General features: G+C 37.7%; 1 protein-coding gene across 6 annotated transcripts in view; it reads left to right on the top strand.

Moving 5' to 3' along the window:
- Positions 1–18,303, top strand: part of EZH1 (enhancer of zeste 1 polycomb repressive complex 2 subunit) — a 485,968-nt gene extending 467,665 nt beyond the window's left edge. For all 6 annotated transcript variants that reach the window (XM_053699400.1, XM_053699426.1, XM_053699407.1 and 3 more), the window contains 3 exons: positions 2,131–2,211; positions 14,512–14,596; positions 15,104–18,303. In XM_053699400.1, the coding sequence (XP_053555375.1) occupies positions 2,131–2,211; positions 14,512–14,596; positions 15,104–15,164 (227 nt within the window). In that variant the 3' untranslated portion in view covers positions 15,165–18,303. The remainder of the gene's footprint in view (positions 1–2,130; positions 2,212–14,511; positions 14,597–15,103) is intronic.
- The last annotated feature ends 325 nt before the right edge of the window (positions 18,304–18,628 follow it).

Here is an 18,628-nt window from a genome sequence, read left to right as displayed (position 1 = left end):
ATTTACCCCATTAACCCTTAAAACGCAAAACCCCCACATCGCAATAAACCTAATTAACCTATTAACCCTTTAAAAAACCCACAACGCAAATAATTAAATTACTAAGCCCCTTTTATTTTGGGGGGTTTGGTGAGTGGGGGGGTTTCTTACTGTTAGAGGCACTTAGACTTTTTTCTTCTGCAAAAGAGCTGTTTATCTTGGGGCAATGCTTCTGCAAAAAGAGCTGTTTGTCTTGGGGCAGTTTATTCTTAGATTTGGGGGTGTTTTTATTTTGGGAGGGCTTTTTTATTTTCATAGGGATTAGGTTTAATTTTTAAACTTTGTTAATTTTGTTTTTTTTATTTTCTGTAATATTAGATTTAATTTTGGGGGCTTAGACTTAGCTTGTTTTTTTTTTAAATATTTTTTTTTTTAGATTAGGGATGGGCAGCAAAAGAGCTGAATGCCCTTTTAAGGGCAATGCCCATACAAATGCCATTTTCAGGGCAATAGATAGTTTATATTTTTTAGTGTTAGGTTTATTTATTTTGGGGGGTTTGGTGGGTGGTGGGTTTTACTCTTAGGGGGGGGACTTAGAATTTTTGGTAACTGCAAAAGAGCTGTTGGTTTAATTTTTTTATTTTTGATAATTTGTTTCTTTTTTTCTGTAGTTCAATTTTTTTTTATTTTTTTTTTATTAACAACACATTGGGGCCTATCTATCAAGCTCTGTATGGAGCTTGACAGCCAGTGTTTCTGGCGAGTCTTCAGACTCGCAAGAAACACCAGTTATGAAGCAGCGGTCTAAAGTGTAAAGACCGCTGCTCCATAACCCTGTCCGCCTGCTCTGAGCAGACGGACAGGAATCGTCAGAAATCAACCCCCCTGCTGGCGGCCCATTGGCCGCGAGTCAGCAGGGGGTGGCGTTGCACCAGCAGCTCTTGTGAGCTGCTGGTGCAATGTTAAATGCGGAGAGTGTATTGCTCTCCGCATTTAGCGAGGTCTTGCAGACCTGATCCGCACTGTCGGTTCAGGTCTGCAAGACGTTTGATAAATAGGGGCCATAGACTGCCCTCTTGGCAGGCTTACCAACTAGTATATTATTAAAAAAAAATATCATATATATATATATATAGAAATAAATATTTTTAAATAAAGAGAAAATTTTCTTCTCTGTGAATGTTAAATATTCATAACTACCTTAGACTTTTTAGCGTTCTTGGTTTTTAACGCGGTGTCGGGTTAACAAGCGATCAATAAGTGTTAGGGTTTGTTTTTCTTGAAGAGCACTCTACATTGAAGTCTATGGTGAGAAGAAGTTGATGCGGTCATGATATCCAAAGTCCTGAAGTTAGATCGGGTTTTGCTTGCGTGCTAACTTTTTACTTTCAACTTGTAATACATGTGCAATGACATGTAACTACACTGTAGTTACAGATATTGCTGTTCATCTAAACATTTAGGGATATTGCTTAGCAGGCAGTTATATCTGGCAATATGCACAAGGTTGACTTTCCTTAAAAATCTGATTAGTATATTACATGTTTTATCCAATATACATACAACAGTAAATGAGTATGGGGGTAAATAAACTGGTGAACTGATTGTATTTGTAAAATAAATCATTTGTAGGACAGCTATGAGAACAAATCTTTTCCATACTTTGTAGTTAAAGGGACATGAAACCCAAATTTTATCTTTCATGATTCAGAAAGAGCATACAATTTTAAACAACTTTGCATTTTACTTCTATTATTAAATTTGCTTTCTTCTCTTGTTATCCTTTGCTGAAAGGTTTATCTAGGTAAGTTTAAGAGCAGCAAAGAACCTAGGTTCTAGCTGCTGATTGGCGGCTGCATATATATACCGAAATATCATTGGCTCACCCATTTGTTCAGTTAGAAACCAGTAGTGCACTACTGCTCCTTCAACAAATGATACCAAGAGAAAGAAGCAAATTTGATAATAGAAGTAAACTGGAAACTTGTTTAAAATTATATGTTCTTCCTAAGTCATAAAAGAAAACTTTTGGGTTTCATGTCCCTTTAACATGACCCAACGAGATGACAGACGGCTTGTAAGATAATTTTTTTCTAAGCGATTTTTTACAGCAGTGGTTGCATATAATTGTCCTTTTTTTTCTCCTAACAGATTTTGTTGTTGATGCAACTCGGAAAGGAAACAAAATCCGCTTTGCAAATCATTCTGTGAACCCTAATTGCTATGCTAAAGGTGAGTGACTGATATCTATGGCTGCAAACACCCATATGTCTGTACCAATAGACTATTGTCCCCCTCCTAGTTTTTCTAGACCACAATCCACAAACAGGTAGTGATGGTATTGGATGTATATGATTTTGTCATCTAAATGAATATTTATGCAGCACCAATATATTCAAAATATTTTTTGGGGGGTACAAACACTTTTTAGATACACGATATGGTCAAAGTATGTGTACGCCCCTACTAATAATTTAGTTCAGTTCTTTCAGCCATATCCTTTGCTAACAGGTAACACATAGCCATGAAATCTCCATAGACAAACATTGAGCTCGCTTCCATTGAGCCCTTAAAAATGCCATTAAAAATTCCATTGAGCTGTAAGCTACCGAAGCGGCCGATAGCTAAAAGTAATTTACAGCTCTATTTTTGTACCAGGTTTCATTCAAAACAATAGCGTGTTGCGTGTAGCCGCTCTTTTTAACATTACGTAAGTTTGCGCTGCCAACCGATGTCGGATTCGACGAAAAGCGCGCCATAACAAGTGAATTGCCATGGTAACCCGAACTCTGTCTATAAGAATAACGGTTTGCGCCTGTGCTCTTTACCTGTGATCGCCTCTAGAGAGAGAGACACAGGAGCTAGTTGCGCTGGTAGGAGTTTGGTGGTTTTGAGAGTTGTTTGAGAGTTAGTGGAGAGTTTGATATTTTATTTTCATATATTCTTATTGTAGGCCTCATATATTATTAGGAACACACCCATACATTAGTTAATTAACACACATTAGTTTATACACACACACACACACACTTTTATTTGATACAAACACATTCACATTTATTTTTCATTTCATTAACCCCCCCCCCCATATCCCCATCTTCCTTTATTACCCATTTCATTTAACACCTATCCTACTTCCCATCTCCCCTTTAACTACCCTTCCCTTAACCACTACATAACTTTATTTTTCTTTTATTCATTTATACATTTTGCCCATCCCTTTTTTAATTTACATACCATATTTTTTTATTTTTTTTTCTAATCTATCATATTTTATATTAAAAAAAAATAATATTTCACTATTTAGTCCATCCCTTTTTTCATTTACATCCCTTTGTTTAATTTCACCCCCACATTTTTTTTTTGCAGGGATATAGATTAGAGATAGTTAGGGTCTAGATAGGTTAGGTAGTTCGTTTTGGGGATATTTAATTTAGGGTTTAGTTAGGTGAATTAGTGTAGGTAGGTAAGCTAGGGACTTTAGTGTTAGGTTAGAGTTAGAGAGGAAGTAGAAGGATGGATAGGCCTAGTGGAGTTGGCAAGAGGGTGGCTAGGGGAAGGCAGTGGAGAGGGGGGATAGAGGGAGGGGGAGGGTGGAAATAGGGAGTATTATGGGCAGGTCTAGGGGGCCAAGGTTTGGGTAAAGGATTTGTCCTTCCTCAAACCCTGGCAGAGGATTGAAGGAGAGAGGGTGGAAGAGTGGAGGTGGGAGGAGAGAGGAGAAGTCAACCTCAACTAGGCACACAAAGAAGAGGGAGAGTTGGCAGACTGTGGCAAGTGGGGGTGGGGTTGGTGGTAGCCTGTCACAGCCTGCAGGGACAGAGGAGGGAGAGAGGGCTGGTCCCCAGTCACAGGAGGGAGAGTTTGTGTCTGCTGGCCCTTCAGGGGTGAAGGGCAGGCTAAAAGAGGAGAGGTACTCAGAGGAGGAGAAGGAGGCTCTTGTTGAGGCCTACATGGAGAGGGCACCTCTGCTGGAGAACCCTAACCTGAGGGCGAGTGTCCGGAATAAGTTGTGGGAGGAGATACGAGTGTCAGTCAGCTGCTTAGGACACAATCGTTTTACTGCTAGCATAAAACATCGCTACCACGACTGCAGGAGGGAAACCAAGGCGAAGATGGCACAGCAAGCTAAATATGCACGTGGGACAGGTGGTGTTCCTAGTAAGCGGATTCATCTGAAGTCATGGGAGGAGATGCTGTCTAATGTCATCTCTGGTGAAGCTGTCCTGTGATGCAAAGAGACAATGGACACATCAGAGCCAGATAAAGAGGTCCATGAAGGTGAATATTAAATATCATATGTAATAAATGTTTTATTTGTAATAAATATATGTTAACATCAGAAATATACATAGGCTTTGTGCTTGAAATATCAATGTAATCATGCACATGTGTAATACAGAATATAGAATGTTCCTATTTTACATATGTTTATTAATCAATTGTTTTAGTTTTTATAGGAATAATATATATTTATATATATATAAAACACAAAAAACCCAGCATTCACTAGCAGATTCACAGCAATGTTTAAAAGCAAAACTGGGGGAAGTCAGTTACATTTGGCGCCAAAGGATCAAGCCCAGGACCACGACAAGGTCTCCCCCTTCCTGGGACCCTAACCAGCACCCACACAATGCATGCTTCCAAACAAACCAACTGGGAACCTCCCAGGGTGACACAGGCTTTTGTAACCTCCCCTATGTAAATACAAAACACAGGAATGGACCGCACTCACAGACTGGACTGGGTACACATCCTAAGCCACTGTTAACTCCACAGCCCTGAACACTGACAGACAGCTGCAAAGTTCCCAGCAACCCAGGCAGTTAACCCCCAATCAACCTGGGTGTCAGGTCCGCAGGGGAGCATTACAATCATTAACACAAAACACAAAAAACCCAGCACTCACTAGCAGATGCACAGCAATGTTTAAAAGCAAAACTGGGGGAAGTCAGTTACATTTGGCGCCAAAGGATCAAGCCCAGGACCACGACAAGGTCTCCCCCTTCCTGGGACCCTAATCAGCACACACACAATGCATACTTCCAAACAAACCAACTGGGAACCTCCCAGGGTGACACAGGCTTTTGTAACCTCCCCTATGTAAATACAAAACACAGGAATGGACCGCACTCACAGACTGGACTGGGTACACATCCTAAGCCACTGTTAACTCCACAGCCCTGAACACTGACAGACAGCTGCAAAGTTCCCAGCAACCCAGGCAGTTAACCCCCGAGCAACCTGGGTGTCAGGTCCGCAGGGGAGCATTACAATCATTAACACAAAACACAAAAAACCCTGCACTCACTAGCAGATTCACAGCAATGTTTAAAAGCAAAACTGGGGGAAGTCAGTTACATTTGGCGCCAAAGGATCAAGCCCAGGACCACGACAAGGTCTCCCCCTTCCTGGGACCCTAACCAGCACCCACACAATGCATGCTTCCAAACAAACCAACTGGGAACCTCCCAGGGTGACACAGGCTTTTGTAACCTCCCCTATGTAAATACAAAACACAGGAATGGACAGCACTCACAGACTGGACTGGGTACACATCCTAAGCCACTGTTAACTCCACAGCCCTGAACACTGACAGACAGCTGCAAAGTTCCCAGCAACCCAGGCAGTTAACCCCCGAGCAACCTGGGTGTCAGGTCCGCAGGGGAGCATTACAATCATTAACACAAAACACAAAAAACCCAGCACTCACTAGCAGATTCACAGCAATGTTTAAAAGCAAAACTGGGGGAAGTCAGTTACATTTGGCACCAAAGGATCAAGCCCAGGACCACGACAAGGTCTCCCCCTTCCTGGGACCCTAACCAGCAACCACACAATGCATGCTTCCAAACAAACCAACTGGGAACCTCCCAGGGTGACACAGGAAGGGGGAGACCTTGTCGTGGTCCTGGGCTTGATCCTTTGGCGCCAAATGTAACTGACTTCCCCCAGTTTTGCTTTTAAACATTGCTGTGAATCTGCTAGTGAGTGCTGGGTTTTTTGTGTTTTGTGTTAATGATTGTAATGCTCCCCTGCGGACCTGACACCCAGGTTGCTCGGGGGTTAACTGCCTGGGTTGCTGGGAACTTTGCAGCTGTCTGTCAGTGTTCAGGGCTGTGGAGTTAACAGTGGCTTAGGATGTGTACCCAGTCCAGTCTGTGAGTGCGGTCCATTCCTGTGTTTTGTATTTATGTATATATATATATATATATATATATATATATATATATATATATATATATATATATATATATGTTTGATTTTCAAATGTAACATGTTTCATCAGATTTATTAATCATAACAATTTATGTTTTAGAATCGGAACATGAGTATGAGTCCTCAACAAGACCGGAGGCCAGTGATGTTCCAGAATTCAGTGAGGAGGAGGGGGATGTGATTGAAGCTGGATACTCCTATCTCAGCATGCTTGAATGGGATGAGCAACAGCCACTGACCTATGAGGTTGAAAATGTTCCTGCCACATCCCCATATTCATCTGTGAGTACATATCAGATGCATCCTCCACCACCACAGTATCAGATGCATCCTCCACCAACACAGTTTCAGATGCATCCTCTATCACAGCATCTGTACTATATGCCTCCTCAGCAGCAGATCCAGCACCCTCCCATGGCATAACAAATGCTGCCACCACCACCGCCACCACAGCAACAATCACCACCCACCACTGTCTTTCCTCAATTGGATATTAAGCCACCCTCACAGTCCCCAAGACTGAGTGACGACAACCCCACACAGAGCAAGGAATATGTGCCGGAGACACCTATGGAGCCACAAGTCCCCCCCCATGGAATCCAATATTCCTGCACAGTCCCAGCAGGATGCTCTACTGTGGCTCATTCACAGGGAGCTTAGGCTGACCAGGCTCCAGCAGCAGCATGATTTTAGGAGGCTACAGTGCCAGATGGACATCCATAATGCCTCACTCGTCCGCCTGACAGAGGCAGTGGAGAGGCTCACAGATAGGCCTCAAACTCCTTCCTCACTTGCATCCTTTGTCATCTCCCTGCAGGACCCTGAATCGCATTTTTTAGCCTCCCAGTCAGCTGATGTGCGTCGCACAAGACGCCACACTCCCACCCCAAGTACCTCTCCTCCAAAGTACAAATCCCGCCGCAGGCATTAATCAATTTTTTTCTTTTTAAATTATTTACAGATATATAATATCTAATTTTTTGTATGAAGCACTTTTTTAAGTGTGATTTCCATCTCATAAATATGCATATATTTTTCAAATCCAAATTTGAAAATATAGTTCTATATTTTTTTACTAGCTGTTCATTTGCAAAACATTAACAGCTTTATTCATTTTTATTTAAAATGATGTCAATTAATATGCAGGTGTACATTGTTGGTGTAATTGTACTTGTACTTCTATCGAGAATATTATGCCATTTTAAGAATACTTGAGGATACGTGTCATAAATCAATACAGTATATGCAATCTAACAGTAGTCAACGTGGCATGTGTAAATGTTATGATTAATATTCCACGAGCGTATGTTGTTTGCTCCTTCAGATGAAGCTAATAAGGGTTATCCGGTTGTAGAAGAGTTGAATAGTAAATAATCCTTCCTGTTGCTATGGCCAAATACCTTGCATTCATGCTTATAGTCATGTGTGGAATGTAATATCTGAAACCTATACCTATCATGACTAATGCACTCCTTTTTGTCAAGAATAATATTAAATATTTAGACTAATTTATATCATGGCAATCACATATATGTTGTGCATACATCAGTGCTTAAATATCATAGAGATGCATTAGAGAAATGCATCTCTATGATATTTAAGCACTGATGTATGCACAACATATATGTGATTGCCATGATATAGGTGATTAATACATTTTAATTGACCAATGCACAAAACACTTACATTTTTTCAATAACTCCATGTTAAAGACAATACTTCAAATCTCTTGAAGAAAGTAATATTTAGCACTTATGTATTTTGGTTAATATTCTAAACTAGCAGTCTATGTGTTAAAAATGCAACCCCCCCCCCCCCCCACCCCACCCAAGCTACAAAAAATAAAAAAGTAAAAATAAACAACGCTATCAAAAATAATAAAATTAAACCTAAACTGTAGTAAAATGTAGTGTTTTTTAAATGTAATTAAGGGGTTAATTTAGGGGGTGTTAGGTTAGGGGGCTTAGTCATTAAATTCGTTTTTTGCGTTGTGGGGGTTGGCTGTGTAAGAGTTAATAGGTAAATTAGGTTTAATGTGTTGTGGGGTGTTGGCGGATTAGGGGTTAATAGATGTATTAGGTAGTTTGCGATGTTAGGGTTGGTGGATTTAGGGGTTAATAATTTTATTAGGTTATTATTATTTTTTTAAATACTTATTGCGGGCGGTTAGTTTATTTTTTTAAATAGTTGTTGCGGGCAATTAGATTTTTGTTTTTAATACTTATTGCGGGCGGTTAGTTTTTTTTTTTTTTTTTTAATACTTATTGCGGGCGGTTATATATTTTTTTTGTAATGCTCCGTTTGCCTTCGCTGCATCTCGGTGGATTCCAAAAATGCCAGGGTGGTACCCTGCCATTTTCTGAATCCACCTGGATGCAGCTTTGCTGCAACCAGGTGAATTTTGTTGCCTGCCTCGCGCTGCTAACATTCCTTTGAGGATGCGTGCGCAACTGGCGACACCGACGGACGCGTTACAAACGCAGTTATAGTATAGATATTGCAAATGTATTCTCTGCTTTAGCAGACATAATATTACATATATTTTATAAATATTTTTTTTTTTTTTTTTTTTAAAACTATTTATTGAGTTGTTATTGACATACAATAAACATATACGGGAAAGGATACACAACACTGCACAGAAATTGGCACTGTTTGCAGACGACCTTACGGTCTTCCTTACAGAGCCCCTAGACTCCCTCCCCCCATTGATACTCCTGCTGAAGCAATTCGGCGAACTCTCTTATTATAAGATTAATGTGGGCAAAACAGAGGCATACTCCATAAACATTCCACCGAGTGAACGGGAGGCTATTCAACTTCTCTACTCCTTCAAGTGGTCCACTACGGGAGTTCGCCATTTAGGTGTCTTCCTCTCTCATATAAAATCTATAACTATCAAAGAAAATTATGAGACCCTACTGACAGAGATTACATCCGAACTTAATTCCAAGAGGTATGGAGAGATATCTTGGATGGGGCAGGGTTGCGGCCCTCAAAATGATGATCCTCCCCAAGCTCAGTTATTTATTTCGCTGTATCCCTATCCCGATCTCAGCAACCTTGATTCGGAAATTCCAAGCCCTATTTAACTCCTATACCTGGCACAACAAAAGGCCCCATGTGACGGCCCATATACTCCAAGCTCCAACCGAGGGAGGAGGTATAGGCCTACCTAATATAAAGATGTACCATGAGGCAGTGATGATAACTCACGTTACTGCATGGGGAAGTGATCTTCCCCCAACTAGATGGAGAGACCTGGAGTAGGCCACGCTGCCAGTATATGTCACCTTAGAAGATCTGCTCTGGCTTCCCCCGCATTGGCAATCCAAAATCCACATTGCTAATAGTATAATTAAGGGATGTCAAGAGACTTGGGTTAAAGTGCGACACAAAAAGCTCATTGCCCCACACCCCTCACCTATACATTCCATACGTGGACTATTACTAGGCCTACCTTACACACACCTCAATACATGGGCCAGTACAGACGTAACCTCCTTGAAAGACTTTTACTGCAACAAACAGTTACGGTCACACACAGATATGCTGACACTACTCACGTTGACCCCCAGATTTCAATTTGATCTACTGAGATTGTGGACCTTGATGAAGTCCTGGGGCTTCTTAGAGGACACACTATGGGGAATCACGATGGGAGATGAACCTCCAACTATACAAACCCCTTTCAGTACATTATAAGTGCTTAATTGAGGAACTGATCGCCCCCAAAATGATACACATGGAGGCCTGGGAGAGGGACCTACAACTGACATACACACCAGAAACATGGAACAGGGCAATTAGCATAACGAAAAAAGCTACCCATTGTGTTACTCTTTATGAGTTGTATTTCAAAATAATTACAAGGTGGCACTTGGTGCCAACAAAATTGCAGAAAATCTTCCCTGATCACTCACCAATGAGCTGGGGACCCCCCTCCATGTCTGGTGGACGTGTCCAAAACTGGAAAGCTATTGGCGCAAAGTAGAAAAGACCTGTAACAACCTAGACTTATCGGAAGCCCTAACTCCGACCCTTGCAATATTACACTTAGGTATAGACAGATTCCCCAAGCCCAAACAAAGCCTACTCTTGTGTATTCTCCTCTCCACTACTTGCTTATCGCTAGAAATTGGAAAAAGAGCCAACCCCCCAGATGGCAGGGAGTAGTGGACTGTGTAAACCATATCAAAAATATGGAAAACTATGTCTTTAGAGAACACAGACAGTTAAAGTCAGATTAGAATAGTTGCCAACAGATGAGACCCCCTAAACCCCTACCCCTTATGCTGTACCAGACCCTAGATGATTCCCGATATGCGACCTTTTAGCCCCCCCCCCCCCCCCCCCCAGACAAGCTAGGTGCGGAGGAAGCTGGACTACCTCACGGTATTAATATATTTAAGCAGAGGGGAGACTTGACATCTCCCCCCACAAGAGTCTGTAATACTGTACTGACGAGGTGCCTTAGTAGACTAAACTGTTATCTCAAAGGTCACGCCTTTATTGTTTATTGTGGAACAGTCAGAAAGACCCAATGAGAATATGTAAACAAAAGGTGACCTCTGTAAAAATGAGGTTTTAAGAGAGAAGGTACTTTTCAGCCTCCCCTCACAAAGTTTTTGTATTTTTGAGTGTGATGCTAAGTCTTTATAATGTGTATTCATTTTACATCGTATAAGCTATACCACACATATATAACCTCAATAAAAATTATTTTATAAAAAAAAAAACATTTACGGGAAAGGCTTATTATACATATTACATTATTATAACAAAACACCTACTTAATTCTGGTACTCTGTGCATTATTATTCATCATCATAAAAAATGAAAAAATATTAGTAATATGCCACATTATACTTTAATGTGTCATTGTTTTTTTATTGAATAAATATGTTCAATGATTTGCACATTGAAAATAACAGATGAATGAGGGTAAATTTGTAATAATAAAACTCATCTTCATGATAAACATAAACAAGTGTGCAATTTCAGGGGATTGTATGTATTGATAATCTATGTTTATTTTAATGATTTTATTATATCTGTATTTGTCTCTATAAAATGATGATTTGACATATTTCTTAAAGGGATAATCTATTCAAAATTAAAATCGTGAATCAGAGCATGCAGTATTTATATACTTAAATATGTACTCCTATTATCAATTTAACTTCATTATCATTTGTAATTTTGTAAAGCAGAAATGTAAGCTTATGAATCTACCCATTTTGATTCTGCACATGGGGAGCGCTTGATGATTGTTGTCTAAATGTAGCCAACAATCAGCAAGTGCAACACAGGTGCTGAACATTAAATGGAATGCCTCCTAAACTTAAATACATAATTAAAATAAGAAAGATAACGAAATTGGTGAAAAAGTAAAATTCCTGCATATGTCATAAATTCCATCAAGCACTTGTGAGAAATGCTTTGAAAAGGTGGCCTTATGCACCACAGTTACAATGCCCTCTGTCACCTGAAATGATTCAGAAGCCAAAAAATTAAGTGCTCCTAGTAATTTGGTCATTCCAGTAGGGCTGCAACTAACGATTATTTTCATAATCAATTAATCGGCCAATTATTTTTTCGATTAATCGACTAATCGGATAAAAAGAGAATCAATAATAGTTTTCTATGTTTTAAATAAAATCCACATAATGAGTGTTACAAATATAAACTTCAGACTAAAACTTTACATTAACACAACTGTTTCTTCAATTTTTAAGCAGCAGAGCACAGTTTTATAATTAAACAAAACCACAAACTGTTAGAAAAGAGGTAGAACTAGAAAGAGTTAGACTATCACTGTTAATAACATTCTGTTATTCACTCTTTCAGAAACTTTGCATTGAAATGCAAAAATCTCAACATGTCCACATGCTTCTGGCTAAGGCTGGTTCTCTGTTTGCAGCTATATTTCCTGCAGCAGAGAAAAGGCTGTTGAGGTGTATAAGTAGGGTTTTGCCAATTTCACCGAAGTGAGGTATTTATCTTTGTTAGCTCTTCACCAATGCTAAGTGTTTTCTACCTTGGCAAGGGTCCTCTCAATAAAGTAACCCTTGACTTCAATCTAACATAAAAATATCTTTAATATCTATATGCAATGGTAAATAACCAGCTATAAGGTTAGGGGAAATATCTAGTCCGCTCTAAAAATAACGAATATATACTTATAAAGGTTGAATCTGGTACATATTATCACAATTTATTAAAAATATAAAAAAAACAATAAAAATCAAAAGCGCTAAGGACTGTATATCAATAACAGGACAAAGCCTTACACATTTATTTATACAGCACATATAATCAGCAATAGCAAGCAATACGTTAATAATTGTGCAAACAGATAATAGTGCACATCAATTTAAATTACTCCCATCAATCTAGGGCTAGGTGTAAACAACAAGCTCAGCACTATATCATGCAAAGCATAGTTCCAAATCACCAGATTTAATATAAACAATCCAAATGATGAGTATTATATCTGCACATAAGCCAGGGGTAGTTGTAAACGTATACTGTCCTGAAAAAGTGAAAAGTAGGCGTCCTTTAGGCTAAGGACATAACCATAAAACACAATACCATGTGCAGGAGTTCATTGGAGTGAAGCAGCTGGTGCTGTGCACAAACCAACTAATTGCAAAGCAACTAATCGATTATGAGATTCGTTGACAACTATTTTCATAATCAATTATTATCGATTATGACGATTAGTTGTTGCAGCTCTACATTCCAGGGACAGTCCTACTTGAATAGCCCTGGCTTTCCAGCCTGTCTTGCAACAGGGCATATAACTGATATATTTTCTCCCTGGTGAGCCTGAAATTTTCAACCACCTGCTGCTCATTCAGGGTTACTATATCCAGCCTCACTCTGGGGATGTCAGGCCTACGCTGTCTACCTTCAGCATTGTCAGCTTCTCTCACACCCTGCATTTTGAAATATCTGTTCTGAGGTTAGGCTAGGTGTGGTCTTTTTTATAGCTGTGTGTTGCTGGTTAACATATGTGAAACTGGTGATTGCAATGAATAACATGTGGGGGGTAGGGCTTAGCTTCAACTTCTCTAATCTTTACTTTAATAAGCAGTTTGTAAGTATATACTTACTCATGACTTTTATTTTTGATATAAACTATAATTTCAACATATATGTAGTTACATATCGGAAATTCAAAGACACTGAATGTAGTTAGAATATTTTTCAATTTAAATATATCAGCCTTTATCGTAACAATTAAAAGTAATTATTGTAATTATATGATTTATATATGTCAAAGATATATATACAATTATCATACATATATACATGTAGGCGAAGATTATTATTAGATATAATTATATTTATATATGTATTGAGAATATATATAGCATCCCTGGGCAAAGGTTTCATTTGGAATAGGCGGTGTATGCTTGCATCTATTTTTCTATGTACAAACATATTGATATTTCAATGAAAACATGGGTGCAAATATTCCTATACATAGGACCAATAAATGTAGCATATATAATGTTATTTGTACATTGAAACACTTATAAATGTTTACAGGATTTGCCATTTCAATGAGAAACGGGCCTCAAAAAACTCCTTTTTCCTCCTTTACACCTAGTTGAGCTTGGTGTAATATTTCTCAATGTATCGACAGCCTCCAACAGTGAATTAACGGTTAACACTTTCATTGGAAACCTGGTATAATTTATCGATTAACAGCTTCTATTAATTTCTATGGGACGCAAAGTTTTTTCCGGCTGCCGATATTGAGGTACAAGGCGCCATTGAAAGCAGTCGATAAACGATATTGCTTCCGACCGTATATTTAACGGTTTGCGAGTGCACGCAAACCAAATTACGGCTCAATGGAAGCGAGCCCATTGTGAGTACAATGGGTGTTAGTGAAGAGCACAGTAACTTTAGACATGGTACTGTCTATGCCACTTTTGCTACAGGTCAGTTTGTGAAATTTCTGCACTACTAGATCAGCCTGATCAACTGTAAGTAATGCTATTCTGAAGTGGAAGCTTCTTAAGCTACAACAGCCCATCCACAAAGTGGTATATCAAACAATCTCCCAGAGTGCTGCAGTGTGTAACAAGTAAGAATCTAATAAAATCTGTTGCATCACTCACTACAGAGTTCCAACGTGTTTCTGAAAACAACATAAACACAAGAACTGTGCGTGGTATACATTATTTGTATTTGTCTCTTTAGCCTTTCAGTAGAGGTGATAGCTCATATAATCGGTTTTAAAGTTACAAACATGGGTCAAAGTCTATTTATGACCTTTTTTGTGTGTTGTTTCAGTGGTTATGGTGAATGGAGACCACCGCATCGGTATCTTTGCCAAAAGAGCCATCCAGGCAGGGGAGGAATTATTCTTTGACTACAGGTATCAGTATCTGTTGTTTAATTCCCTTATAATGTTCCCAACATTAAAGGGATACTAAGCCCAATTTTTTTCTTTTGTGATTCAGATAGAGCATGCAATATTAAGCAACTTTCTAATTTACTTTTGTTATCAATTTTTCTTTGTTCTCTTGGCATCTTTATTTGAAAAAGCAGGAATGAGAGGTTAGGAGCCGGCCCATTTTTGGTTTAGCACCCTGGATAGCGTTTGTGGCTACATTTAACCACCAATCAGCAAGCGCTTTTCAAGTGCTGAACCTAAAATGGGTTAGCTCCTAAACTTTCATTACTGCTTTTCAAATAAAGATACAAAGAGAATGAAGAAAATGTGATAATAGGAGTACATTAAAAAGTTGTTTAAAATCGCATACTCCATCTGAATTATGAAAGAAAAAAATGTGGGTTTAGTGTCCCTTTAACTCCTTTGCTAAACTTAAACTAAATATTCTGAATACTTTTTGTTGGCAGTTTGTTTGTTTTTCTTTTGTAGGTACAGCCAGGCAGATGCCCTAAAGTATGTTGGCATCGAAAGAGAGACAGATATCATCTAGCTTCCATCCAGTGGCCTGCACTTTGTCCTGCATTTTGTAATGATTCTAGGGCTGCAACAACTAATCGGTACCAGCTGCTTCACTCCAATCAACTCCTTCACATGGTATTGTGGTATTCATTTTTTTATATTTTTTCCATCCGATTAATCGGATAAAAATCAGCTGATTAATCGGATAGAAACAAATTAATAAATACCTTATTTTGCACAATACCATGTGGAGTGAAGCAGCTGGTGCCGTGCAACTGACCAACTAATCGCAGACCATCTAATCGCAACTTTTTTTATTACCAATTTTACAGATTAGTTGTTGCAGCCCTAAATGATTCTGTATTGAGTTTAATCCTCTCACACCAAATTGAATTGTTTCATACACAGAGCACAAAAATGAAAGCCCAGGAGGACATGACCTTCATGGATCTGGCATCTAGCATCTTGAAAAACATTTTACTATGCCAGTTGTTACATTTCGTCCAGTTCCATTGCACTAAGTCTTATATGTCTGTTATACTTTGCAACAGAAAAAAAATCCTTGCCTGTGCACTAGGAAAACTGACATTATCATCAACAGAATTTGAACAAAGCAATATGCGTCAAATGTATGTGGTTTTAAAATACTCTCTGTTCACACAAGATTGTCCTATTCTATGATCTTTCTTGAAATGTAGCAGCATGTCTCTTTGGGAGATAGTATTCATGTGCATCCACTTGTGATTGTGATCATTGTGGTAATATGTCATTCAAAACCAAGGCAGTGTTATCCAAATGATAGAATACACACAGTTATTGCTTTTTAATTCTCCAAAATACATGGCAAACAGTACCCATCTATAACTATCATAGCAATAAAGGTATTTATGTTTAATTTGAAAACACTACTTTAAACATTGTTTTTCCTCAACCATGTTATTTAATTTGAATGAACTAACTATTACAGAGAGTAAGGCACTTCATAAGTTCTGGTTCCGTTTAGTTAGCTCTTGAGATAAACATTGGTCCAAATATTAATTACAAAAGTGAAAATGTTGTTAGAATTTCACTCCTTCCTCATAAATAATGTAATTGTTAACAAAAATTGTTGTGAATATGTTTGATTTTCTAAGTGAAATTGTACCTGTGTTTTAAACAGTTGTCTATAGAAAAGAAACTATATAATATAAATGTAGAAATCCATATGAATTATTAACATGCATGGTTGTATATTACTATTGATGTAAACAGTGTGTTACAGCTAATAATGTATGTACTTTTAAGAGAATATATCTATATATGTATTTTATTTTTAACTGGGCAGTAAAGTCAAAATTTAACTTAAATGGATTGTATAGAGCACATTTGTAAACTTTCCAATGTAATTCTATTATCAAATTTGCTTAGTTCCCTTGCTATACTTTTTAAAAAAGTAATCCTAGGTGATTTCAGGAACGTGCACGTGTCTTTAGCCATCAGTTAGCATTGTTTGCAACATTGATTATAAATTGTTATGTATTGTTGCAAACACGTTCACCATAGAAGGCTAAAGACGCTCTTGAGCTCCTATCAGCCTACCTGGGTTTACTCTTCAAAAGAATAGAAAAGACTGCACTTTCCAAAGTAATAAATAGCTAATAATAATAGAAATAAATTGGAAAGTTGTTTAAAATATTATGCTCTGAATCAGTTTAAAGGGACAGTCAAGTCAAAATTAAACTTTCATGATACAGATAGAGCACACAATTTTAAACATCTTTCCAATTCCATTATCTAAATGTGCACAATCTTTTTAAATGCACACTTTCTGTATGGAATAAGATTTCTGTCAAAAATGGCAAGCGTGTGTGATTCTTTACCTTTGTATATACATTTTGACATACAAATCTAAATTTTCAAATACAATTATTTATTTATTTTTTGGAAATACATTTTTTTTTTAGAATACAAATCTTTAGTTACAAATTCAACTCTTTATTTTTTTTTAATTACACTTCCAGTATGTGTCAAAACAGTGTAAAAAATAAATCTAGTTCCCATTTTGCTGAAGGACCTGTAAGGTCACAGCATTCACTTCTGTATGTGCCAGGGAAGTAGCTGTTCTTTTGCTTTCAATTAAATGTGGAGAACTGGCTGACAATTCCAGCACATCATCATCTCAGGTAAAAAATGTAACATTTATCATGTAACATACAACATGGCTGAACATGCCCAAAGTGCTTTTTCTACCTTGTTTTATAATAATAATAATAATAATGAACTTAAGGATATTGATTTTGATGATTTAATCACAGCTTTTATATTAGCAGCTTTTCTTCTCCACATTTCATTGAAAGCAAAAGAGCAGCTACTTCCCAAGCAAACAAAGTGAATGCTGTGACATCACAAGTCATTTAGCAAAATGGGAACTAGATTTATTTTTTACACTGTTTTGACAAATACGGGAATTGTACTTCCAAAGAAAAAATCATATTGTATTTCCAAAACACAAGTGTATTTCCAAAAAATAAGATTGTACTTCCAAAAAACAAAATTGAACTTCCAAAAAAAATAATTGTATTTGTTATTAAAGATTTGTATTCTAAAAATAAAATTGTATTTCCAAAAAAAAATTGTATTTGAAAATTTAGATTTTTATTTCTTTGTATGTACAAGTTATGTACACACACTTGCATTTTTGACAGCAATCTTATTCCATATTTCTGTAGCACCAGCTCCTACTGAGCACGTGTAAGATTTACAGATTATACGTATATGCATTGTGTGATTGGCTGATGGCTGTCACATGATGCAATAGGAAGGAAAAGTGAACTAACCTTGACATCTACTACTCATTTGAAATTCAAACTAAGTGTTTTTGCATTGTCTTTTTATTATGCATGTATTAATTATGCAAATCTACTGTGTTAAGTGATCCTTTATTTTGACTTTACTATCCCTTTAATGTAGTAATTTTGTTATATATAAGCATATGATAATGTGATATGTTTGTGTTTATTGCTGAGCTGTCAGCCTAAAGTGCCACCTACATGGCAAGTTTTCATGATCAGATTATCAGCTTAGTTACACCTTATTGCAAGTAATAATAATCATAACACAAAATATGTGTTGTTTTAGGAATGTAACAATGACTTGATCTTTTTAAACATAAATAAACTTCCTTTATATGATTTGCTTGGAATGTCTGACTCCTGATAAAATTAGCATATTGTGTTCTAAGTAGTTATCTGCTTTCAGGGGGGGCTGAATAAAGGGTTTATTGAGCATTAGTATACAGTGAACTGCATTAAATATTCCTAGATTAATAGTTGGTGTAGTGCTAGCATACAGGGTTACTTTTAGTGGCCAGGAATAGGTTTCTGTTTTTTGAATAGTGTTAACACTTCACCATTTGTTGCTTTAATAGTACTTTTAAAGGGACATGAAAGCCAACATTTTTTTCATAAGGTGACGAGAGTCCACGAGCCATTACTCCTGGGATACAACTCCTGGCCA

This window comes from Bombina bombina, chromosome 1 (assembly GCF_027579735.1).
Source record: "Bombina bombina isolate aBomBom1 chromosome 1, aBomBom1.pri, whole genome shotgun sequence".
NCBI classification, from domain to species: Eukaryota; Metazoa; Chordata; class Amphibia; order Anura; family Bombinatoridae; genus Bombina; species Bombina bombina.
The sequence above is the reverse complement of the archived record's forward strand: the minus strand, read 5'-3'. Positions and strand labels throughout refer to the sequence as shown.